This window comes from Vulpes lagopus, chromosome 7 (genome assembly GCF_018345385.1).
Source record: "Vulpes lagopus strain Blue_001 chromosome 7, ASM1834538v1, whole genome shotgun sequence".
Lineage (NCBI taxonomy): Eukaryota > Metazoa > Chordata > Mammalia > Carnivora > Canidae > Vulpes > Vulpes lagopus.
In genome coordinates this window covers 79,206,932-79,233,210 of record NC_054830.1, presented here as the reverse complement: position 1 = coordinate 79,233,210, position 26,279 = coordinate 79,206,932, and the positions used below count along the sequence as shown (strand labels likewise).

The following is a 26,279-nucleotide window of genomic DNA, read 5'->3' as shown; positions in this document are numbered from 1 at the left end:
CCACAACAAAGAAAACTGCAGCCTACATGACTTCACTGGTGAATTTTATCAGATATTTAAGGAAGAAATAACACAGTTGTACACAAACTCTCCCCAAACCTTCACAACTCTTATGAGGCCAGTTTTACCCCAATATCAAAACCACACAAAGACATTGTAAGAAAAGTATAAATCAGTATCCTTCATGAACACAGATGTTAAAATTCTTAATAAAATACTAACAAATTGAATTATATAGTATATTGTAAAGCATAATACATCCTAACCAAGTGGAGTTAATCCCAGAATACGAGACTGGTTTATTTGAAAATGAATCACTGTCATTCACCATACTAACAGAAAGACAGAGGAAAAACCATGGGGCCATCTCAGTTGATGCAGAAAAGGCAAATGATAAAATTTAAAATGCATTCATATTAAAAACTCAGGAAAATAGTAAAAAAAAAAAAAAAAAGGAATTTCCTCAACCTGTTATGAAAAATCTACAGCAAACAGTTCGCTTAATTCAGAAGGACTGAATTTTTCACCTTATTGAAATAAAACAAAGATTATCTTCTGTCACCACTTAAAATATTGAGTATTAGGCCTGGAAATCCTTTATAATGCATTGAGGTAAGAAAAAGCAATGCAGATTAGAAAAGAGGTGATAAAACTGTCTTTATTTACAGGTGAAATGATATTGTATATAGAAAATTGGGAGGAATCTACAAAAAGCTTCTAGCACTAAGTGAATTTAGCAAATTTGCAGGATGAAGGGGAATAAACAAAAGTCAACTGTATTTCTATAAACTTGTAATCAGACCTTGAACAATGAAGTTTTTACAAATAATTTAAAATTAATTTAAATGTTATTTTTAAAAAGTTTTTGGTAACAGAAACATGAACTACTCAGGGATAACTAGTACAATATATGCAAGACCTGTTCACAGAAACCCATAACACATTGCTGAAAAAAAGAAGACCAAAGTAAATGAAGACATACATCATATTCATGTTTTAGAAGACTTGATATGTTAAAGTATCTTTCCAAGCTGATCTGTAGTTGTAGCACAATATCAATCAAAATCCCATCAGATTTTTTGGGTAGGAACTTATATTCTATCATTTGTACAGAAATCAAGGGCCCCTGGCTGGCTCAGTCAGTATACCTGTGACTCTTGATCTCACAATCAGGCATGAGTTCAAGCCTCATATCAGCTGTAGAGCTTGCTTTAAAGAGAAAAAAACAAAATGCAAGTTAAAATTTATATAGAAATCAAAAAATAGCCAAAACAATCTTCAAAAAACAACAAAAAAGTTGGAAAGCTTACTCTACATGATTTTAAGTTTTTAAAGTAAAGTTGTAATATGGTATAATGTATAGACCTATAACTCAATGTAACATACTAGAACTTCTAGAAGTTGACCCACATGTATATGGTCAATTGATTTTCAACAAAGTTCGTAAGGCAATCTAATGAAGAAAGGGTATTTTTTTCAACAAATGATGTTGGAACAACTGGATAGGATATTCATATGAGGAAAAATGGGCAATAACTAAACATCAAAAGCTAAAACTATAGAATTTTAGAAGAAAACGTAAAAAGTGCTTGCTTTTGTAACCTTGCATAGGGAGATTTCTTTGGGCATAGAAAACCATAAAGGGAAAAATTGCCAAGTTTATGAGAACTTTTGCTTTTCTGAGAACTCTGGTTTTGTTTTGTTTTGTTTAAAATTTTATTTAAAATTCATGAGAGACAGAGAGAGGCAGAGACATAGGCAGAGCCCTATATGGGATTCATCTCAAGACCCCAGGATCATGCCCTGAGCCAAAGGCAGATGCTCAGCTGCTGAGCCACCCCAGCATCCCTGAGAACTCTGTTAAAAAATAAATGAAAAAAGCAAGCCACACTGGGAAAAAATATTTGCAAACATATGTCTGACAAAAGACTTATATCTAGAATGTATAAAGGACTCCTGTAATTTAATCAAAGGAAAACAGTCTCCTTCACTCTCTTCAAATAAAAAACAACTCAATTTAAAAACAAGCTAAGGGGTGCCTGGGTGGCTTAGTCAGTTAAGCATCTGAGTCTTGATCTCAGCTCAGGTCTTGATCTCAGGGCTGTGAGTTCAGGCCCCACATGGGCTCCACGCTGGGCCTACATTCATTCATTAATTCATTCATTCACTCATTCATCCATTCAAGCTAAAAATTCAAATAGTTTTTTAAAGACATATGAATGGCAAATACATGAAAAGATGCTTAGCATCATTAGTTATCAGAGTAATGCCCATTAAAATCCTAATGCATTACTATATACACATTTGAAGACTAAAAAAGAGTTTCAAGTACTGGTGAGATTTTTGAAACGAGAATTCTCATACGTTGCTGATGGGAATATGAAATGACACAACCACTTTGAGGCAGTTTCATATAAAGGTAAAGATATACTAAACCACATCCAATAATTCAACTCCTACGTATTTTTCCAAGGCAAGTGAAAACTTCTGTCAGTTAAAAAGAAAGATTTTCACTAGAATATTTATTCCTGCTTTATTTATAATTCCTCAAAACTGGAAACAACCTAAGTATTATCAGGAGATAAACAGCTAAACAAATTGTTACATCCACACACTGCAATAGTACTCAGCAATAAGAAGGAAACAAAGTGCTACTACTATCCAATGACATAGATGAATCTCACAAATATTGAGAATGAAAGAAGCCAAACATAAAATAGTACACAGTTTAGGATTCTATTTATATGCAGTCCTAGAACAGGCAAAGCAAATCAGTGGTTGCCTGGTTGTGCTGCACATATGCACAAGGTAACATTTTGGGATGGTGGAAATGTGCTATATTTGATGGTTGTGGTGGTTGCACAGGTGTGTGCATTTGTCAAAATACATCCTGTATTTTTTACAGGGGTATATTTTATAATATGTAAATTATATTTCAGTAAAGTTTGCTGTATAGCACAATCTTCTGTGACTTTTTTCTTCTTTTCCCCTAAATTCAGACATTGTCTATTCTTCTTCTGAATTTACTGTAGAATTTTGTTTGTCTTCTCTTACTCCTTTCTTTTTTCTGTTGTCTCCTTTACTAAGTTATAAGCTCTTATTCCTCTTTGTTTACCCTGTAGCACCTCGCTCATTATATAACCTTTCAGTATGTGTTTGTTGCACTGAGTTGATTTGATGCAAAGAAAGAGTCGCCAGCTATTGCTTTGATTACAATTCTGAACTGAAAAGAATCACAGATATTAGCAAGACAGGGCTATAAGGCAGCTAAGAGTTAATATTAGGCATCTTTAGGGCAGTCCTAATTTTATACTTTAGGGCAATTGCATTTTTTATTCTATGGCAATGGGTGGTGAACACATGGAAGATGAGTGCTTCTGGGCCCTGTGGGAAGTTGTCTTTAAGGAAAGACATCCTGTGCCAGTTTCAGAGGCCTGGAGGACAATGTTTTTTATTTTAATAATGAATGAAAAATTGGAAGAATCTTAGAAACTAAACAGTACCATGGATGCCATTTAATCCAACCCAGTATTATGCAGGCCAAGTGAAGGTCAGTAACCTGCCCAGTGCCACACAGCAAATAAGAGATAAAGACTGAAACCAAGCCCTGTACCAGGAATTTAACAAAGTGGAGAATTGGCTACCCGTAGACGTTCTAATGAGTTGCCCTTAGACAAAGCCTCCATTAGTTTGGGATTCCAAGTTAAGAAAAAAACAGGATAGATAAAAGAGAAAACGGCATGAGTCAGCTGTTATTACCAGGATCAAACCAAAACTGGAACCATGGATAGCACCAGGAGTTGGCTGATGTGTTCCACGTCTTTGTTCTGTTTACCACTGAGAAGTCTAATTTCATCTATAATTAAAACTTGTATACCTGTTGATAAATTTTCTACAGTAAGAATATACTATAGCTTGATGAGTTAGTACATGACCTGGAATTCCACAGGAATGTTTAAACAATCTAAATGGAGTTGGATCTTCCTATTTTGGACCTTTCCTTTTCTCACTGTTTAGTTCTTCGAATGTAAATTTATTTGGAATTGGGATGGTAACCGTTGCTATTTTGCATTTCACTGGTTTTAAGTTTTATTATTTTTAAGGACAACTAGGCAGTTTTTTAATTTCAGTGATTTTTAGTGGTCATTTTGAATTTTAAAGATGGAGACATTGAGGTACAAAAGGCAGCTTTGAAACTTGCAGCAGAACATGCTCCTTGGATATTTTTAATGAAAGAATGCCGTTGTGGATGGTGATGATGCACAGCTATTTAATGTATTCTCCACTCTCCCTATATGGATGCAGCCTCCAAATTTTACAAAGGACATAATCATCAGCATAGCATCTCTGCTCTCCTATGGATTGGTCTTTTTATAAAGCAGCCTTTTGGTTTTCTTAGTAAAACTATTTTATTTTAAAATCTGTCTCTAGACACTTACTCCTGGTATGCCTGGGAGAATGTAGATTATTTCATATCTCCTCAAAATTCCTTTCAAAGACAAGAGTCAAGCTCGATTTGTGTTTTTGAGATAGAGAAGAGGAATAGATAGGAGGAAGGAAGAAATCTTAACTCTGCTTCAAGGAGAGAAAAAAATCTTTCAATCCTTTGTTGATACCATAGCTTCTGCATTAGTCATATGTCCCTTCTTCCCTGGTCATGAGTGGACCAGAGAAATAGCAGCCATTTGCAAGTTTGTAAAGGGAAGGGCAAAGAGAAGAAAACAGCTGATAAAGAGGAATGTAGGGCTCCCAAGCCCCTTAGGTTTTTACAGTTGTGTTTTTAGATCAATCAATGGTTTCTGGATATTTGGTGTTTTATTTCACTGTGTTTGATGTTATAAAATACAGTTCTAAATGTCTAGCCCCAATTATGAGATTGTATTCAAAGTGTAGTTTTTTAAAATGTTACAGTGAAAGTCAATTACAATGGGAAGCTAGTCAGGGTACCTGGGTGGTGGTTGAGCGTCTGCCTTCAGCTCAGGTCATGATCTCAGGGCCCTGGGATCAAGCCCTGCATCCTGCTTCCTGCTCAGTGGGGAGTCTGCTTCTCCCTCTCCCTCTGCCTGCACTGTGCTCTCTCTCTCTCTCTCTCTCTCTCTCTCTCTAATAAACAACAACAATGGGAAGCTAGTAGACACAATTAATACTGATATTGGAAAGAAGAACGTTTCCTCTGCCTTCTTGGGTCTGAACAGTGAGGGCCAGCAAACTAACTGTGATAGAGAGATTAACAGGAGGAAAGACAAGGCGCAGGAGTGCTCAATAATGAGCAACCCAAGTCAGTTGGCAGAATTAAAGGTTTGTTTACCAACTTAAACAAACACAAATATTTAGAGCTTCAGAGGATGGAAATTTTGATGATGTGGGCTTATACAATTTGGTGTTTTGGGGATGTCCTAGAAGCCAAAGTCAGTCACTTCCCTGACTAGAGACACTAGGTTGCAGTAGGGGAGGGGGGTGCTGTGCAGCTGACTTTAATAAAGCTGTGCTTTAGTCAGATAAGGAAGTTTAGATAAGATTTCTTCATCTGTTACTGGGTTTTTGTTTTCTTCAACTGATTTTTTATATATTTGTTTATAGCTTAATGATTTTCAAAGCACTTTCACATATCTCATTTGAGTCACAGTATTTTTTAGTTAGATGAAGCAAATATTATTCCCATGAATTTCATAGGTAAGAAAACTGAGGTTAAGAGAGGTTAAATTAAAAAAAAAAAAAAAGAGAGAGGTTAAATAGGGGATCCCTGGGTGTTGCAGCGGTTTAGCACCTGCCTTTGGCCCAGGGCACGATCCTGGAGATCCGGGATCGAATCCCACGTCGGGCTCCCGGTGCATGGAGCCTGCTTCTCCCTCTGCCTGTGTCTCTGCCTCTCTTTCTCTCACTGTGTGCCTATCATAAATAAATAAAAATTTTTAAAAAAGAGAGGTTAAATAATTGTTCAGAGCCAATCAAGTAATAGTGGAGCCAAGATAAGAGGTTGAGGTATTCACATATCTCACTTTACCTTTGGGGTCCAATTTCAGTACTGACAAATTGAATATCAATCTATAAGTACTTTAAAGGTGTCAAGATTTGAGTAACATTTTATTTGTTTTGTAGGAGAAGATGGTGTAAGTTGGTTCATCAGTGACAAAGATGCAGAGGTAAAATTAAAATTGTTTTTTGAAGTTATTAATAATAGATTAATAATTCCCTTTGATTTGAAGTTTCCTTTCACTTCAGTATGATAACTTAATAAACTTTTTAGAGATAGCAGTGCTCCAAGTATGTTGTAAGAAAAAGTTTGATTTCACTATGTGGTAATTGAATTTTTCAGAAGTGTGGTTCAGCTTTGATTTTTGTCAGTGTGTTAATTGCTATAATGATTTAGTCCCCTTTCCCTTCTATTTCTTCTCTGCCATGGTAAGCTTATATTGCCTAGTACACCAAAAATCAACACCGGAAATAACTGCTTCTTCAGTGTAAGGAAATGGTTAGTCTATATTTAGGATGTGGCAGGTGTTTGTCTTTGTCAATTATTAGCCTTAATTGTGACAGATGGTTAAGAAAAGAATAATTTTACAACTTGGTTTTCAAAAAAAAGTTTTAAAAGATAATTAGATTGTGTCTACTTGGGGCTTACCTTGTCAATCTAGCTGAATAACAAGTAAAAGATGAAAAGCTTTTTCAAAGATGAAATTCTACCAAACAAAATAAAAGCATGGTTGGCATTTACATATTTTCCTTTAGGGATTCCATATGATATGTTTTGCTAATATTCTTTTGCAAGACACTAGATTTTGCCTAGAATATGGGAGAGCTAGAATTGGGTTACTGTAAGCAGGATAGATCTTAAAAGTACTCTATTGGAAGGAAATTATCTCATGTCTCTTAGGAATTATAAGCCAATTTATAGGTAGTAACCATGGGTTGTTCAAAAGAAAGAATGGATTTGGTTATTATGTGGTTTTATAACTCTATAAAAGTAAAAAGTCATTTTTAAAATCCCCTAAGTAAAAATTGAAGCAAGCTTCTCATTCAGAAAAATATGGTATACATTCAGATATAGAAACCAGCAATATCTTTTGCTCCGAATGCCACCAGAATGTCTAAATCATGCATATTGGTGCCCCTACTGGACCTGAACTATAAGTAGAAAAAGATACAAAAGAAATGGAACCATATGGAGAAAGTTTAAGAGAATGGCAGGGGAGAGACAGACAAGAAGTAGAGTTGTCTTCATGGCAACCCCTTTTAAGTTTTTGAAGTCTTTGAAGAACACCAAAGTTTCTTGTTGCTGGGTTCTAGATTGAACAGGCTATGATTGTTAATTCTTATGAACAGAGTGAAGTATTCTTTTTAATTATTGATTTTTTTCCCCTTAGGCTCAGATAGTTAATAATAGATCATCTGGAAGATGGACCCACCGATACTACTCAGCCAACAAAAATGTTACTTGTAGAAATTGTGACAAATGTGGCCATTTATCGAAAAACTGCCCCCTTCCACAAGTATGTGAAATACATAATGTTTCTTTCTACATTGTTAAAAATCAAAATCTTAAGGGTGAACCCTTGTAACCTTAGAATTCAAATCTTGCATACTATATATGTAAATTTCACTTTACATTTTCAGGTAGGTCACAGCCTAAAATAGTAGCAGAAAGGGAACAGTGAAGTTAGAGTCCAGTAAACCTGGAATCAACTTTAGATTTTTCCATTGATAGGTGCACAACCTTAGGCAAATCATTTTACTCTTTGTGCCTCTGTTTTCTTGTCTATAAAATGAGATTAAATTAGACAATTCCTGAGACCCTCTCACTTCCCAACCTTCTACTTTATAAGACAGCTTGTTTCACTGCAGGATGATTTTCATTGTTAGAAATCTTTCATTTTAGAAATGTTAGAAAGTTAACATTTTAAGTATTTATAAATGTTTATTGCTGTAAATTATGTTAAACAGATACATCAATCTTTGGATGTTCTCTGAGACATAACGAATTATCAAGAAACATTCCTTCCATTTACCTACAGCTTCTTCCAAATGAATGTCTTTCAGATGTTTAAGACAGCTCTTAGGGTTCCTCCATATCTTTGGTCCTCCAGCAAAGCAGCCTCTTTCAGTGTCTGGTCCTCCTATGACTTAGCTTCCAGAACCTTCTCATCCCACTTTCTCTCTCAGACACAATCTGCTTTTTTAATGTTCCTATAAGACAAGGCATAAGAAATAGACACCAGTTGATAGTACATGCACAATAAGCCTTTTTGGCAACCACAGAATATAGATAGCTTGTGTTAAAGCTCTGCTTTCAGACATTTTGTTTGATTTTATGGTATGTTCAAGATTTGACCTTCATTGGAGTCTCCAATTAGAAATAACTTTTTATGGAATTTTACAGAAAAAAATTAATCTTCTATTTGACACCGAACTATTTTGCTAAAGAGATTTTCTGTTTGCAACCTAGAAAGTCCGCCCCTGCTGTCTCTGCTCTGAGAGAGGACACCTCCAGTATGCCTGCCCAGCCCGCTTTTGCTTAGGCTGTTCTTTGCCTATGTCTTCCACTCACAGATGTCTTGAAAGATCATCCTGGAGAAAGCGATGTGACCGATGTGATATGATAGGCCATTATGCTGATGTGAGTATCCTGCATATAACTAACTTGTAGGGCTTTGGGGGCAATGTGCCAATTTGTAACTATTGGGCAGCCTACCTAAAGGAATGTTTATTTTCTACCATATGTAGCGATAGCCATATCCCTTTGGTTACTGATCATCCAATAGTACTCTAATAGGGATCCTACTAAATGGTTCATCAGGAGGCAGCATCAAGAAATATTGTAAACCCATGCTTGTCCCCTTTGCTTAAAGTGCTTGCCAAGTAAAGTTGAAATAAAAGAGATATGTAAAAAAAAAAAAAAAAAAAAAAGAGATATGTAATAAATAATGTGTAAAATTTATACCTATTCATGTATAGTTAGATGAAAATATGTACTGACTTAGCAGTTGTATACAAAGGTCTATATGAAAAAAAAAAAGGTCTATATGAAGCTTGGCTTCATGCTGCTTATTGATGGTTCTTGCTGATGTAATAGTTTTAAACAAGAAAGACAAAACCACCAATACTTTAGATCTGCTTATCTTAGTTCTTTTTTTAGATTTAAAAAAAAAAACAAAAGTCATTTAGAAGACATTCAGTTACGTGTAGCACATTAAATTTTATTTTATTTATTTTTTTATTTATTATTATTTTTTTTAGCACATTAAATTTTAGTGCATCATTATTTTGGACATCCGTATCATATGGGGTTTAGTCAAGATCTCAAAGACCAGAAGGCTATAGAAGTTAGTATTTTTTTTTAAAAGTAAGAATCTTTTCCTTTTACTTTGTACTTCCCAAAGGCATGATACAAAACACAAACATTTTTCAATTTTATTTATATTGGAGTGTACCTATGTCCTTTTGTCTAAAAAAGTGATAGAGCTTCCTATTGAGATGAATTTCAAATTAAAACATAGTAGAATATGAATGTTTGGTATATATGTTTCTCATGTAAATATATCAGTTCTAGATTATAATTTCTAAAGTGTCTTTTTAAACAATAAAAATAAGGTCACTATCCTGTACATTGTCCTACTACCTGATTTTTTTCTGCTTTAATTCCTTATGAATGCATCTCTACATTAACTCATAAAGATCTACCTGTCCAATGGCTAACTTTTATTCCACCATATGGATATACCAATTTACCTAGCAAGTTCTCTACCAATATATCTAGATTTATAGTTAAAACCCATTTTTTTAAGCAAACAGTGCTACAGTATATATTTGTATAAGGATATGTGCAAGATTATTTCAGTAAATTGGATTCCAAGTGGGATTGTGTAATTAAAGGATATGTACATTTATATCTGGATAAATATTGTCAGATTGCTCTTTTAAAAGCAATGGGGATGCCTGACTGGCTCAGTCAGTAGAGTATGTAACTCTTGATCTTGGAGTTGTAAGTTCAAGCCCCATGTTGAGTGTAGAGATTACTTAAAAATAAAATCTTTAAAAAATAATAATAATAAATAACTAAATAACTAGATAAATGGTGGTACCAATATATCCACCTGCCACATGTTTTTAAGAGTGCTCTCAACAGGGCATCTGGGTGGCTCAGTCCATTAAGCGCCTGCCTTCAGTTAAGCATCCACCATTGGCTCAGGTTATGGTCTCAGGATCCTGGGATCTAGCTAGCCCCATTGGTCTCCCTACTCAGCAAGGAGTCTTCTTCTCCCCCTTCCTCTGCCCCTCTTCCTGCTCAAGCATACTCTTATGCGTGTGCTCTCTTTCAAATAAATAAAAATCTTAGAAAAAGGAATGCTCTCAACCCTATGATTGATCTTTTAAAATTTTGGCCAATGAGGTAAGGAGAAAATGATATCTTACTGTTTTTAATTGTATTTCTTAGGCAACTAGTGATGTTGGCTAACATGTGGCTCTCAAGATTAGATGAAGAGATAGAAGCTGTTATTTCATTACAAAGAAGCTTAAACTGGGGTGCCTGACTGGCTCAGTCCATAGAGCTTATGACTCTTGATCTTGGGGTTGTGTGTTCAAGCCCTATGCTGGGTGTAGAGATTATGTAAAATAATTAAATCTTAAAAAAAAAAAATAGATTGGGCACCTGGGTGGCTCAGTTGGTTAAGCATCCAACTCTTGGTGTCAGCACAGGTCATGATCTTTGGGTTGTGAGACTGAACCCCACATGGGGCTCCAGATTCTCTGCCTCTGCCCCTTCCCCTGCTCACGCTCACTCGCTAACTTGCTCACTAGCTCTCAAATAAATAAATAAAATCTTTTTTTTAAAGTAGCTTAAACTTATTCTTAATATTTACTATGTCTTAAAAATAAAAATCCTAAATTGTCCTAGTTTTATAGTACTGTACTCTGCATTACACTGTCAATTATAATTTTTTAGGCAGATTTTCTAGTTTGGCAGTTACACTTAATAGCATATTTCTTTACTCTTTTCTTCTGAAAAGCTCTTACAAATATGGTCTTATTTGCCTGTGATAACAGAAGGGTCTCAGATATTATCATGAGCACTTTTTTTTTAATAAGAAACTGTAGTACAGAACAGTTAAGAATAATTTGTAAAAGGGTATATAATCAGCTCTGAATTAAATCTGTAGTCCATTCTGCTTAACTTCTTAATTTTGGCCTCGAATATATGCTAAACTCTTTATCTAAAATGGCCTTGAGGATTAATAATAGCCTCAGTGAATGTAAGTTTTTAAGATAGTGTTAGGCTGTGGCCGACTTCAGAGAAGGCAGCATCCTTTCCCCTAAATCTGCCAAGATCTAACTGTTGGGTGTTGGGGAGTTTTTTGTTTTTTTTGGGTTTTTTTTTTGTTTTTTGGTTTTTTTTTTGTAATTACATGGTGAAGGCTCTGGACAATAATTGATCTTTTTCTAGTCTACCCACCATGTATAGGATTCTCTTGGAGCTCAATCAAACCTGGACTTCACTGACCCCATCTGAAGAAGCTTATAGTCCTTCCACCATCCCAGAAGTGCTTCATGAGAATTCACTTACAAGCAGAATCCTTCTGGCCTCAGGTTGCTGGAACAATTCATCCAGTCCCGTACATGCTTTAAATTTGTCTCAAAACCTGGCCCTCCACAGAAAATATTGTTTTCCCTGCAACCCTCTCAAATGCTTGCTGCCCACTCTTTTCTGACCTACGTACCAGAATTAGATTGATTAGGACGAAAGTCTTTCTTGCCCTCTATGGCTGCCTCTAAGACATTACTCCTCCCTCTTTATGTGGATGATTCAGGTTTATTTAAGGCCCATACCCTCAGACAGTACTGTCTTCCCTTCTTTGTCATTTTCATCTTCCCACCTGCTGGACTCGCTGCTCATTCACAGAGGATTTCTTTTTTTTTTTTTTTTTTTTTTTTTAAATTTTTATTTATTTGTGATAGTCACAGAGAGAGAGAGAGAGAGAGAGAGAGAGAGAGAGGGGCAGAGACACATAGGCAGAGGGAGAAGCAGGCTCCATGCACCGGGAGCCCGACGTGGGATTCGATCCCGGGTCTCCAGGATCGCGCCCTGGGCCAAAGGCAGGCGCTAAACCGCTGCGCCACCCAGGGATCCCTCACAGAGGATTTCTGAAGCCCTGGGTTATTATAGGTACCCTACCTTCTTATCAGTTAAAGAGATTAAGACACTTCCATTTTTACTTTATACATCCCTGTAGCCACACCACTGATCTCTGTAATGCCAGAGTACCAGTTATATGTACAAAGAGAATCTGTTACAAAAACTGATGAGTCATATTCATATTTGTGCTGTAATGACTTTTCCTGAACCCTGCTTGGAAAATGCTTCATATGTTAACTACTGCATAATAGTAATTTGGTTAAAATTCCAGAGTTTTATAATGTAAAGGATAGAAAGATGGCTCAAGGCCTGCTAAAGTTAACCTGTATCAATGATAACTTCCAAAGGAAAGAGAATCTGCAGTATGGAAAGAATCCCAATTCTGAGTGCCACAGATTCTCCTCTTGTCAACAATTTTTAAACATACAGAAAACTTTATTTTTAAATTTTTTTAAAAGATTTATTTATTTATTTATTTCAGAGAGAGCACATACAGGAAGGAGAAGAAAAGAAGCAGATTTCCTGCTCAGCGTGAAGCCAAACATAGGCTCAGTCTTTGGGGGGGGGGGGGGGGGGGGGCGGGGCTCAGTCTTTCTTATGACCCCTGAGATCAAGACCTGAGCCAAAATTAGAAGTTGGATGCTCAACCGACTGAGCCACGCAGGCACCCCTTAAATATACAGAAAATTTTAAAATGTGTGAACATGTCTTACACACATAATCTCATTCTGTAAGATATATCCGACATTTCCAAGATAATAATAACTATAATTAATTACAGTGGTTTAAGCACTGTGCTAAATGCATTACTAACTAGGGAAGGGGGAGTACTTTGTTCACTGTTGTATTCTCAGCACATAATAGGTGCTCTGTAGATATTTGTGATTGTGTCATTTATGTAATCATCACAACTACTCTACAAGATAGATACTGTTTAATGCTTCCATTTTACAATGGGAGCACAATCGATTAAGCATCCCACTCATGGTTTCAGCTCAGATTATAAGATGAGCCTTGTGTCTGGTTCCACACTCAGTGCAGAGTTTGCTTGAAATTCTATCTTCCTCTCCTCCTGCCCCTTCTACTAATGCTCTCTCTCTCAAATAAATAAATTTTAAAAAGAAGACGAAAACTTAAACACTGTAAGGTTAAGCTTTCCCCAAGGTCTCAAAGTTAAAGTGATGCTATGCTTCATAAATGTACATGGAGGAAACTCACCTGCTAACATTCTAGGAGTTGTCAGTTTAACTCCTGCTCCAAAGATCCCTCAAATTTCTATCTTAAGCATGCAGATATTATATTTAAAATCTCAATATTTATAAAACAGATGAAAAAATTTTCCATGAATGCCTGAGTGGCTCAGTGGCTGAGCCTCTGCCTTTGGCACAGGGCATGATCCTAGAGTCCCAGGATCGAGTCCCACACTGGGCTCCCTGAGGGAGCCTACTTCTCCCTCTGCCTGTGTCTCTGCCTCTCTCTCTGTGCATTTCTCATGAATAAATAAATAAAATCTTTAAAAAAAATTTTTTTTTCCAAATAAAAAGAAGTAATGGTTTAAGTTTTCAGCCCTTTAAACAACCTCTGAGGATCAGCAGGGAAGCATACAATGTTGATTTTCAGCCAAAGAGCAATGTCTGTGGTACCAGAGAACGTACTTTTTTTTTTTTTTTTTTTTTTTTTAATTCATGAGAGACACATAGAGACAAGCAGAGACATAGGCAGAGGGAGAAGTAGGCTCCCTGCAGGGAGCCTGATGCGGGACTCAGTCCCAGTACCCCGGGATCACGACCTTAGCCAAAGGCAGAAGCTCAACCACTGAGCCACCCAGGCTCCCCCAGAAAACAATACTTATATGTAGAATAAGAGATGATCCTGGTCTCAGCAGTCTTTACTGATTTTTGAGCTGTCACCCTTTTCCATTAAAGCATAATGACTGAGTTCATCAGTTTTTGGTATAACAAATCCAAACTTCCTAAATTTTCTTCCTTCAGCAACTTTTTTTTCAAATTCTTGCTTAATCCTCTCTCTCCCAGTCCTAGCAATAACTCCTTTAATTTAATCATCAAGCACAAAAACCAAATACCATCTACTAGTAGAAAGCTCAGCATTAGAGTCACTCCTTCAAGTCAGGTTTTTTTTTTTTTTTTTTTTTTTATTTATTTATGATAGTCACAGAGAGAGAGAGAGAGGCAGAGACACAGTAAGTTTTAAATGCAGTGGGAAAAAAGAATTTGTAGGACATATTTCACTTGATTCCCTTCTTTAAACATTTGATGGTGTGAAAACATGCTCTCTTAAGTATCAGCAACATAGTAAACTTTAGCAGCCCAAAAGTTTCTTTTAAAAATGAGAACTCAAAAATAAATAAATAAATAAAAATAAAAAAAAATAAAAATAAAAATGAGAACTCAATATAAACTGTAGACTTTCACAGACATCAGTGATCAGTAAATGTTTCTTCAAGAAATATATACATAAAATAGAAAACTAGTATCTGTTTAATTTTGGTGGTTTTTTTAAATAAGATTTTATGTAATTATTTGAGGAGTGGAGAGAGCAGGAAGAGAGACAAGCAGATTTTGCACTGAGCACAGAGCCCACTGTGGGGCTCAATCCTATGATCCCAAGATCGTGACCTGAGCCAAAATCAAGAGCTGGCTGCCCAACAAACTAGGCTACCCGATGCCCCAATGTGATTTTTGTTTTTTAAGTTAGTTTAATATTGAGGATTTCCAGTAGGAAATGTAAAGTATCTGGTACAAATGTCTTGTAGTTATCACTTCATGCTTATATAATAAGTGAACAGTTATTGAATATAGTTTTTATCCAGGTAGTTATTTAAGAAAAGGGCATTTATCTTATCTTTAGTCAACTCCAAGAAACATAGAATGGTATACATATGCCTTTTTCCTCTTATCCTTTCCCTACTTTTATTCAGATAACTACTGACCAGAAATAAGACTGATTGAAACACAATTATTGGGACACCTGGGTGGTTCAGCGGTTGAGCATCTGTCTTCAGCTCAGGGTGTGATCCCAGGCTCCAGGATCGAGTCCCTCATCGGGCTCCCTGTGAGGAACCCACTTCTCCCTCTGCCTATATCTCTGCCCTCCCCCTCGTGTCTCTCATGAATAAATAAATAAAATCTCTTAAAAATTAAACACAATTATTGAGCTGAATAACTGAATCAAGTTTTTGAATTAAAGACTTCCTTAATTCATTTTGTTTTGTGTAATAGTGATTAGGTGTACATTTATTCAAAAATACTTCTACCGTTTAATCACCCAAATAAACTTTTTATATTTGTTTATCAAAAATTTGCTGGTTGCCTACTACATACCAGGCAATATTCCAAGTACTAAAGAAATAAAGATGAATAAGTCATGGTCCCTGCCTTCAAGTAGCTCAGAGTATAAGAAAGGTAGACATGTGAAAGAACAGCATAAAAGTGATGTGATGGAAAGGACACCAGGATGGTGAAAATTAAGTGAGAGAATATCAAAAGACTAAGCTTGGTGACTTGCAAGTAATAGATATCTGACAGGTGTAAAAAATGACTTAGACCGGGATGCCTTGGTGGCTCAGCAGTTGAGCATCTGCCTTTGGCTCAGGGCGTGATCCTGGAGTTCTGGGATCAAGTCCCACATCGGGCTCCCTATCAAGAACCTGCTTCTCCCTCTGCCTATGTCTCTGCCTCTCATGAATAAATTAAAAAAAAAAAAAAAAGACTTACACCATAGGAGGGAGCCAAGAAAATGTGCCTATAAAAACATGTCACTTGTTTCTGGAAATATCAACTCTAAAGTAATGCCATAGGAACCCTTGATCCAGGCTAAGGGAATTTTCCTGTGATCATATGGCTTGAAACATACACACAGGTCAGTATCTTCTGAGCACTTATATGCTTGCCTTCCTGCTCTTATATTCAAAGACAAGGCAGATTGAGGAAGGACATCTATAGCCATTCTTGGACTGTTTCTCCTTTTTGGAGCCATTCTTGAACTATTTCTCCTTGAACTATCTCTTCCACTCATGGAGAGCCACTTTTCTATTATATCATAATTTAATGCATTGCTTTAACCCTGGAAAGAATGATTCACAGAATTTGACCACTTTTCATTTCTACCGCTATCCCCCTAGCATAAGCATAAGTGAGCGTCTACTGCCTGGATTATTCTAATAGCTTCCTGGAGTGGTTCCCTGCCTCCTTGTCCCTTTATATTCAATTTTCATAGTTGGTTAGAGTAATCCTATTTATCTATTTATTTATTTATTTATTTAGATTTGATTTTATTTATTTTATTTTTAGAAAAGTTGGGGAGGAAGGACAGAGGAAGAAGGAGAGCGAGAATCTTAAGCAGGCTCCATGCCCAGTGCAGAGTGCAGCTTGGGGCTCAATCTCAAACCCTGATATCATGACCTGTGCCAAAACCAAGAGTCAGATGCTTGACTGACTGAACCACCCAGGCACCCCTAAAGATTTTATTTTTAAGTAATCTCTGCATCCAATGTGGGACTTTAATTTACAACCCCAAGATCATGCATGCTCTACTGACTTGGCCAGCCCAGGTATCCAGAGTAATCCTTTTAAAACATAACTCAGATTATATCAATCCTCTATCCAAAAACCTTAAATATGACTTTGAGTCTCTCCCAGAGTAATCACCAATGAGGCCATATGTGATCTAGCTTCTTGACCACATTTCCTATAGTAATCCTTTGCTTACTCTACCTGGTCTTGTTGCTTTTCCTTAAAAGACCAAATATATTCTTGCCCCTACCTGCTGTTCTCTGTGCTAGGTATCCAGGTATTCACAATGACTCATCTCCTTCATACCTTTACACAAATATCTCCTTTGTGGACAGGCCTTCCCTGACCACCTTAATTAAAATAGTACCTCCAACATTCCCTGTGCCTTGTTTTCCTCTGTAACGCTTGTATCATACACTCTGTGTATTTTTCTGGCTCGCCTATTTAGAATGTAAACTCTGTGTCTGTTTTCAGATATGTTCAATGATGTATCTCCAGATTCTGGTGGAGTGCTTCATCCATATAGGAGCTCAGCAAGGTTATTGAATAAGCAAATTAGTGAATTAGGGGCAACAGACCCCACTTACCTACCTACCATTCAGTCATGTTGTGAAAGTTGTCAGATCCTGCACATTGATGTACAGGCTTGGAAATTCTCAGCTTGACTCATTAAGAGTTAGGCATCTCTCAATAATATTTAAATCAAGTTTCAACAAGTTTTCCAAAAGCTGTAATACCTATAGTATGCATAAAATAAAATGAGATATGTAAGGCAAAGGAAATCCTTTTTCTTATTTTCCCTCCCACTACGTTAAGAAGCCATTCGACTTTCTTTAGTATTTTCTTCAATGTCTTCATTTGAAATTACTATTATAAGTATTGATGCAGTCTTGTGTTTTTGGTTTATCAACCCTCAGCTTTCATATGGAAAAATTCTCATCTATCACTTTGTGATGAAATATATCATCTTTTTCAGTGCCTTAAAAAGATTCAAGGAAAGGAAAAATAAAACTAAAATTCTGATAATCTTTTACAATTCAAATAATCATAAACTAATTTTCCTGCCAAACTTAACTGATGTCAAGACAAAAAGTATATCATTGTAATAGATTGGTATGAATGTTCACATAAGTATGTAGTTCTGCTGACACCTTAATATTATAACTTGAATATAAAGAAAAAATATGACTTGGGTTAGAATACTTTATTTCTCTTTTATAGCATTTTCATGTTGTTTAAACATAACATTAGACCAATGGGTCATGACTAGGATTGATTGATTTGCTTAATAAAAAATAATTGTTGAATAGGCTTATAAAATGCTTATTTACCTGAGAGACCAGAATACCCCCAAGGAAGTTAAGTAGATTCTGTGCTTGGAGGTCTCTTATCCTCTTGATTGGTATATGCAAAACTCATGATAATGTTAGTGAAAATTCATATGTGTTCATTGTTCAGGGAGTAAATCCTGGAATTAGTAATTAATAATTCATTGGAACTGTTCCCAAACCACCTAATAAATGAATATCTGAAACTTTTCATGGTTTTATATATATAGTTACTAAGAAAATATATATATATAGAAATAACCTTAGAGGGTAGAAGGTTTTAACTGAAGGTGTGTAATTTAACATGGTTATAGTTTGAAGGAGAACCAGTCCTTATTTTGAAATTGTACTAAATGGTATCCTTTCAAGTCATCTGTGACTAACCTATACAATTTCCCCCAGTTTCTGCAACTCTCCCTGTAGCATATGCTTCATTACTTAACACTAGTCACTTTCAGTAGACCTAGCAGACTGAGAGCAGGTTTACATTTTCTTTATAAAAATTATAAGAATAACTGTGGAGGATAAAGACAGTTCCCTTTCTCCAGATCCCTGACTTCCACCAAAACAGGGGAAGGATTGTCTCCTTATAGTCTACCAAAATTAACAGCCCTAAAAATTAAAGAAATAAATAAACTTTAGTTTTTCATTGAGATTTTTATGGGACTTAGGTATGAACTTTTCAGTGCAGTCACATTGGGAAGACATGAGTCTTTGAGAAATGCAAAAGCAGACCACTGGGAAGTGTATTCAATTTAAAACTCATTATACCCCTCACCTTTTCTTTTTTTCTTTTTCTTTCTTTCTTTCTTTTTCTTTTTCTTTTTTTTTTTTTTTTTTTTTAATTTTCAGTCCAAGTTATAAAAGCCCATATAAAGTTGGACTTGAATTTGACTGTTAGGTCCAATAGGAGGACAAAGGCTGGGACATAGTTATCTAAGTTATGAATTTGGGGAATGAAATTGAGGAAATTAGATTCTCATTAACACCCAGAAGGCTAAAAGTTTTATTTACCAAGCATTACAGACTAAGGTCACCTTCCCTGGACTATATAAATCTCATAGTTTTCTTTCTCTTTCTTTCTTTTTTTTTTTTTTTAATTTATTTATCTGAGAGAGAGAAAGGCCACACATGAGCTGGGGGCGGGGGAGGCGGGGAGAGGGAGAGAGAGAAGTGGACTCTCCGCTCTGAACATGGAGCCTGACTTGGAGCTCAATACCAGGACTGGACCCCAAGATCACAACCTGAGTCAAAGTCAGATGCTTAACTAACAACTCAGTCACCCAGGCGCCCCTCATACAGTTTTCTGAATTCTAATAATCTCCCTCAAATTGTCCATAGTGAAGGAAAATACAGCAACTAAGAATGATTTTCAACCTGTTAAAGTATTCAAGGACTTAATTATGGACATCTCTTTGCCAGTTTACTCATCTTAAAGACAGCACTGTTTTCTTCAATTTTGTACTAATTAAATTACTTAGGTATTCCATTTAAAAGGTACACCTGTTTCCTCTTGAAAATTTACAGATGTCTGTAGAATGATTCTATTTCAGTAAAAAACAAAATGAGTGGCACCTGGATGGCTTGGTTGGTGGAGTACATGACTCTTGGTCTTGGGGCCGTGAGTTCAAGCCCCACATTGAGTGTAGCAATTACTTAAAAATAATAATAACAAATAGGGCACCTGGGTGGCTCAGTGGTTGGGCATCTGCCTTTGGCTCAGGTTGTGATCCTGAGGTACTTGGATCAAGTCCTGCATTGGGCTCCCCATGGGGAGCCTGCTTCTCTCTCTGCCTATGGGTCTGCCTCTCTCTCTGTGTCTCTCATGAATAAATAAATAAAATCTTTTTAAAAAAAATAACAAAATATTTTTTAAAAAATGAGCTTTGTGCTTGTGCGTATATATACATACATATATGTATGTATGTATATTTATGAACAAAATACATATGTGTGTATATATATATAATATATTCATTTATTAACAAAAGAGATAGAAGAATGCGTAGCAAGCTGGTAGGCTACTAACATTAGATTTTTAACATTAGATCCATTATCAGGATCTGGATAATGGATTGGAAGAGGGCTAGGAGACATGCCATTAGCTTTGCCTTTGTCTTTTTATTGTATTGTTTCCTTTGTTTACAAAAAGATCATGATTTCTGTAAGATTTCAACTTAATAACAAGTGTGATCTTGCCATGTTGTACAGCCTTACATTTATAAGAATCTGGGACAATCGGAATGGTCTTTTAATGAAGTAGATAACAGTTTTCATTGGGATAAACCATCCATACTTTGCAGACCTTTATAATTAAAACTCCCTCCCTATTCCTCACAAGCCAGACCTCTGAGAAAACTAAATTTTTCCATGAGTGGTTTATCAGAGACCTATACAGTCCTTGGCAGATACCACCTCAGTACCCAATACTAGCCAGATTGACATGTCTCTCTTTTTTTAAAAAAAAAAATTTTAGGATGAGCTGATAGAAAAAACTTAAGGCATATATGAAGGAACTGGTAGATTAAAAAATGAATCAGACATGACCCCAAATGAAATAAACTCATTATAAGAAATAGGAGGAAAATTGAGAAAATCCCAATTCAGTTTTCACATTGTGAGTAGAGAAGAAGTGATCCAAAGCAAAATGAACAAAAATTCTGATTAAGAGAGCATGCACCCAATATGTGAGAGAAAAAAATCCCACAGCTAGACATATGCTAGTGAAATGTCTTAATGTCATACAAACGAAAATCACACAGACATCCAGACAGGAAACACACACACACACACACACACACACACACACACACAACATCAAGCTTGCATCAAACTTCTCCTGTGCAATACTAAATGCCAGAAGGCAGTAGAGCAATCCCTAGAGGGTAGAGCATTCTGAGAAAAATAGATGACATGGCCAAGCTGTTGTTCATTTATGAATTTAATGAAAAAATCAGAATAAAATTAGCAGCAATGAACACTGAAACTAGGAAGCATAATGTACATGTATGAATATTTCCTACTGATCTGTTTTTAAACTTATTAATATTAGAAAAAATTCTTTCAAAAATGTAATTTGAAAGCTATATGGTAGATCATAGATAATTGCAATAAAATGAAGCTTGTTTTAATTACAAGAAGAAAAATAAGCCATATAAATTTTAGATTACTAATTTAAAATGAGGTAAAAGAAAAATATCAAGTGATAGGAAAAAATGGAAGCAGCAAGAATGCATAAAAACACAAGTATGAGGATAAAATAGGACCAGACATATCAATTATCACAATAAATAAATGGATTAAGTGCTCTTATTAGAAAACAAAGACGCCAATGTCAGAGACCATAAAAGAAAAGGGAGAATAGATGTAACTTTTAAAAAAATGTCCATCCAAAGAGACCATTAATGAAATTAAATGACAGACCACAACTTGGGAAAGGCTTTTATAAAATACATGATAGGATAGTTATAATATAGAAAAAGCTCTTACAAATAGAAAGAAAATGTTTTAGAATAATGTTAGAGAAGTTGTGCTAGACACGGATGTACATTTGAATCACCTTTCTGGAGTTCAGTGATGGATGTTTTCAAAGGTACATCTATAAAAATATTCATCTCAGAATTGTTTATAATAAAGATAATTAGAAGCAACCCCCAAATTTAACATCCTAGCTCACTTAAGCAACTTAACAGTACATCCCATATAATGGAATACTCTTCAGCTATTTAAAAAACAATGTAAGGGGCACCTGGGTGGCACAGTTGGTTAAGCATTGGACTCTTGGTTTCGGACTCTTGGTTTTCAGATCTCAGGGTCGTGAGACTGAACTCACATCCGGCTCCACACTCAACACAGTCTACTTTTTTTCCCGTCTCCTTCTGCCCTCCCCCTCCCTCTAATATAAATAATAAAATAACACTTTTTAAAATTTTTTAAATGATATAAAAATTAATATTGAAATCAAAGTTACTCGTACATTAAGTGAAATGCATAAATTACAAAACAGTATATGCAATATAATCCTATTTCCTTATAAATACACATATTTATATATATAGATTTGCAAGGAAAAAAATTTGGAATGAAATATTCTAGGGACACCTGGGTGGCTCAGCAATTGAGCATCTGCCTTCAGCTCAGGGCGTGATCCCAGGGTCCGAGGATTGAGTCCTGCATTGGGCTTTCTGCGAGAAGTCTACTTCTCCTTCTGACTATGTCTCTGCCTCTCCTGTGTGTCTCTCATGAAAAAATAAATAAAATCTTTTAAAAAAAATTCCAAAATGTTTACTATAACTATGTCAAGAATTATAGGTTTTTTAAATTTCTTTATATATAAATATATTTTTTAAAGGTTTTTATTTATTTACTTTAGAGAGAGTGAGAGAAAGCATGGTGGGGAGAGGCAGAAGGAGAGGGGAAAAAAATTTGCAAGTAGACACCTCAATCTCTTGACCCTAAGATCACGACCTGAGCCAAAATCAAGAGTTGGATGCTCAATTAAGTGTGCCACCCAGGTACCCCACTATTCCTTATATTTTTATAGTGCACATATATTCATTTTATAATTTTTTTAAAAAGATTTTATTTATTTATTCATGAGAGGCACAGAGAGAGTGAGAGGCAGAGACAAAAGCAGAGGGAGAAGCAAGCTCCATGCAGGGAGCCCGACGTGGGACTGGATCCTGAGACTCCAGGATCATGCCCTGGGCCGAAGGCAGGCGCTAAACTGCTGAGCCACCCAGGGATCCCCTCGTTTTATTATTTTTTACCTTGATATTTAATGTGCAATATTCTATTACTGCTTATAAACATTTTAGAAATGGTATCGTCAGTAACCAATCTAGCCTATATTCGTTCTTTTTTTTAAGATTATATATATTTTTTTTTTAAACTTTTTTTTTTTTTTTAATTTTTTTTTTATTTATTTTATGATAGTCACAGAGAGAGAGAGAGAGGCAGAGACACAGGCGGAGGGAGAAGCAGGCTCCATGCACCGGGAGCCCGACGTGGGATTCGATCCCGGGTCTCCAGGATCGCGCCCTGGGCCAAAGGCAGGCGCCAAACCGCTGCGCCACCCAGGGATCCCTAAGATTATATTTTTAATCTCTACACCCAACATGGGGCTCAAATTTAGAATCCCAAGATCAAGAGACACATACTCTATTGACTGAGCCAGCCTGGCACCTCATTCTCCTTTCTTTAATAGTAAAATTGACTTTTTTTCTTTTGGTGTTCAGTTATATGAATATGTATAGATTCACATAAACCTGGGCAGCCTGGGTGGCTCAGCAGTTTAGCACTGCCTTCAGCTCCCAGGCCTGATCCTGCAGACCCAGGATCGAGTCCCACATTGGGCCCCCTGCATGGAGCCTGCTTCTCCCTCTGCCTGTGTCTCTGCCTCTCTCTCTCTCTGTCTTTCATGAATAAATAAATAAAATCTTTAAAAAAAAAAGGAATAGATTCACATAAACCCCACCATAATCAGAATACAGAACAGTTTAATCACCCCAAAAAAACTCCTTCATGCTATCTCTGTATAGTCACACCCTTCCTTCATCCAAAGCTTGTGGCAACCATTAATTCATTCTCCATTACTATCGTTTGTTTTCTCAAGAGTAAAATGGTATTTCATTCATGTAAATGAAGTCATACCATTGTAAAGTTTTGAGCTTTACAAAGCTCAAAGAAGCTTTACCAGCTTCTTCCACTTATATGATATCTAGGAGGTTTCATCTGTGTTGTTCCATGTAGTGTATTCCTTTGTAGCATACCATTGTATGGATGTATTACAGTTTGTTTATCCATTTATCCATTGAAGAACATTTGAGTTGTTTATAGTTGCTGACTATTACAAACAAGGCTGCTATGAATATTTGTTTATAGTTTATGTGTGAACATAGTTTTCGTTTCTTTAAGGTAAATTTCTAGGTGGAGATTGCTGGTTCTATGTATGTTTAACTTTATAAGAAGCTGCCATATTGTTGTCCAGAGCGGCTGAACCATTTTGCATTCCTGCCAGCAAAGTGAGAAGTCCAATTGTTCTGTATCCTCATCAGCATTTGATATTGTCGGTATTTTTTATTTTAGACATTCTAATAGTTGTGTAGTATCTGTCCTGTTTAGTTTGCATTTGCCTAATGGCTAAAAACGTTGAATATCTTTTCATGTGCTTATTTGCTATCCTTATGTTCTTTTTGGTTAAGTGTCCAGATCCTTTCCTAGTTTTTAATTATGGTGTTTATTTTCTTTCTTTCTTTCTTTTTTAAAGATTTATTTATTTATTTACTCATGAGAAACACAGAGAGAGAGAGAGAGAGAGAGAGAGGGGCAGAGACACAGGCAGAGGGAGAAGCAGACTCCATGCAAGGAGCCTGATGTGGGACTTGATCCATGGTCTCCAGGATCACACCCTGGGCTGCAGGTGGCACTAAACCGCTGCGCCACCGGGGCTGCCCTCTTTTTTTTTTTTTTTTTTTAAGATTTTATTTATTTATTCATGAGAGACACAGTGAGAGAGGCACAGACATAGGCAGAGGGAGAAGCAGGCTCCTTGCAGGGAGCCTGATGCAGGACTCAATCCCAGGAGCCTGGGATCACACCCTAAGCCGAAGGCAGACACCCAACCACGAAGCCACTCAGGCGTCCCTAAACACTCTTTATCTAACTGCAGTTTACAAAGACTAATGTGTATTTTTCCAAAATGTTTATTGTTTTATGTTTTGTATTCAGATCTGTGATCCATTTTGAGTTCGTTTCTCTATAAAGTGTGAAGTTGGTTCATTTTTTTGTGTATGGATGATAAGTTGTTCATCACCTTGATTGAAAAGACTCCTTTCTCCAATGAGTTGCTTTACCTCTTTGTCAAAGATTAAATGGCCATATCTGTGGATTCATTTCTGGAGTCTATTCTATTGCATTAAGTATCTATTCCTCTCATCAGTATCACACTGTCCTGATTATTTATGGCTTTATATTAAGTGTTAAAATCAGATAACACGGATCCCTGGGTGGCTCAGCAGTTTAGCGCCTGCCCTCAGCCCAGGGCGCGATCCTGGAGTCCCCGGATCGAGTCCCACGTCAGGCTCCCAGTATGGAGCCTGCTTCTCCCTCTGCCTGTGTCTCTGCCTCTCTCTCTCTCTCTATGTCTATCATGAATAAATAAATAAAATCTTTTTTAAAAAATCAGATAACATGATTTCTTAAACCTTGTTATTATTTTATAAAATTAGTTTAACTATTCTAGTTCCTTTCCTGTTCCAGGTGTGCTTTAGAATAAGTCTTATGTAAATCCAAAAAAATCTTGATAGGACATTGATTGGTATTGTGTTCAATACCAATGAACTGATCAATGAACTTGATTACTGTGGAGAGAATGGACTCTAATATTTTGAGTCTTCCATCCATGAACATAGTATGTGTGTTCCATTTATTTAGCTCTTCAGATTCGCTTATCAGAGTTTTGTAATTATCATTATATACATTCTCTGCATATTTAGATTTATACTAAGTACTTCATTTTTCTTAGAACTGTAGCAAATGGTATTGTTTTTTAAATTTTGTTTTTCAATTGTTTATTGTTTATATATAGAAAAAATGTAGAATAAAATATTCTGAAATGTTTGCAATAGTAATCTCAGGTGGTAGTATTACAGGTAACTTAATTTTTGTTTATCTGTATTTTCTGTCTTTATAATGAATATGTATTCCTTTTATAACATTTAATGTCATTCTTTTTTTTTTTTTTTAAGAAAAGGACAAGTTTTTAGACTAAAGCTACCATAGTACCAGCACAGCTTTGGAACTAAAGATGATTACTATATGCCTGGGATATCCTGTATACTGTAAGATTTTTGGGACAAAATGAAAAGGAAATTTTCCCAGGGAATCCCTTGAGAATTGGAGAAGTAGAACTGGATATCAGGGAATAATTACAAATAAAAGGAGTTTAATATAGTTGGTTAAGATGAATCTGGATTACTTTCAGTAGTAATAAAATGATTTGTTCTAGGGACTCCTGGATGGCTCAGCGGTTGAGCATCTGCCTTTGGCTCAGGGTGTGATCCCGCAGTCCCGGGATCGAGTGCCGCATCGGGCTACGCATGGAGCCTGCTTCTCCCTCTGCTTCTGTCTCTGCCTCTCTCTCTCTCTCTCTCTCTCTCTCTCTCATGAATGAATAAATAAAATCTTTTTTTAAAAAATGATTTCTTCTACTACCTATTTGTTATTTTTTTTAAAGATTTTATTTATTTATTCATGAGAGAGAGAGGCAGAGACAGAGGCAGAGGGAGA

General features: G+C 36.0%; 1 protein-coding gene across 3 annotated transcripts in view; it reads left to right on the top strand.

Moving 5' to 3' along the window:
• The window catches only part of ZCCHC7 (zinc finger CCHC-type containing 7), a 249,465-nt gene that overhangs the window by 189,997 nt on the left and 33,189 nt on the right, over nucleotides 1-26,279 (top strand). For all 3 annotated transcript variants that reach the window (XM_041760890.1, XM_041760891.1, XM_041760892.1), the window contains exons 3-5: nucleotides 6,100-6,143; nucleotides 7,365-7,490; nucleotides 8,444-8,614. In XM_041760890.1, coding sequence (XP_041616824.1) covers nucleotides 6,100-6,143; nucleotides 7,365-7,490; nucleotides 8,444-8,614 — 341 coding nt within the window. The remainder of the gene's footprint in view (nucleotides 1-6,099; nucleotides 6,144-7,364; nucleotides 7,491-8,443; nucleotides 8,615-26,279) is intronic.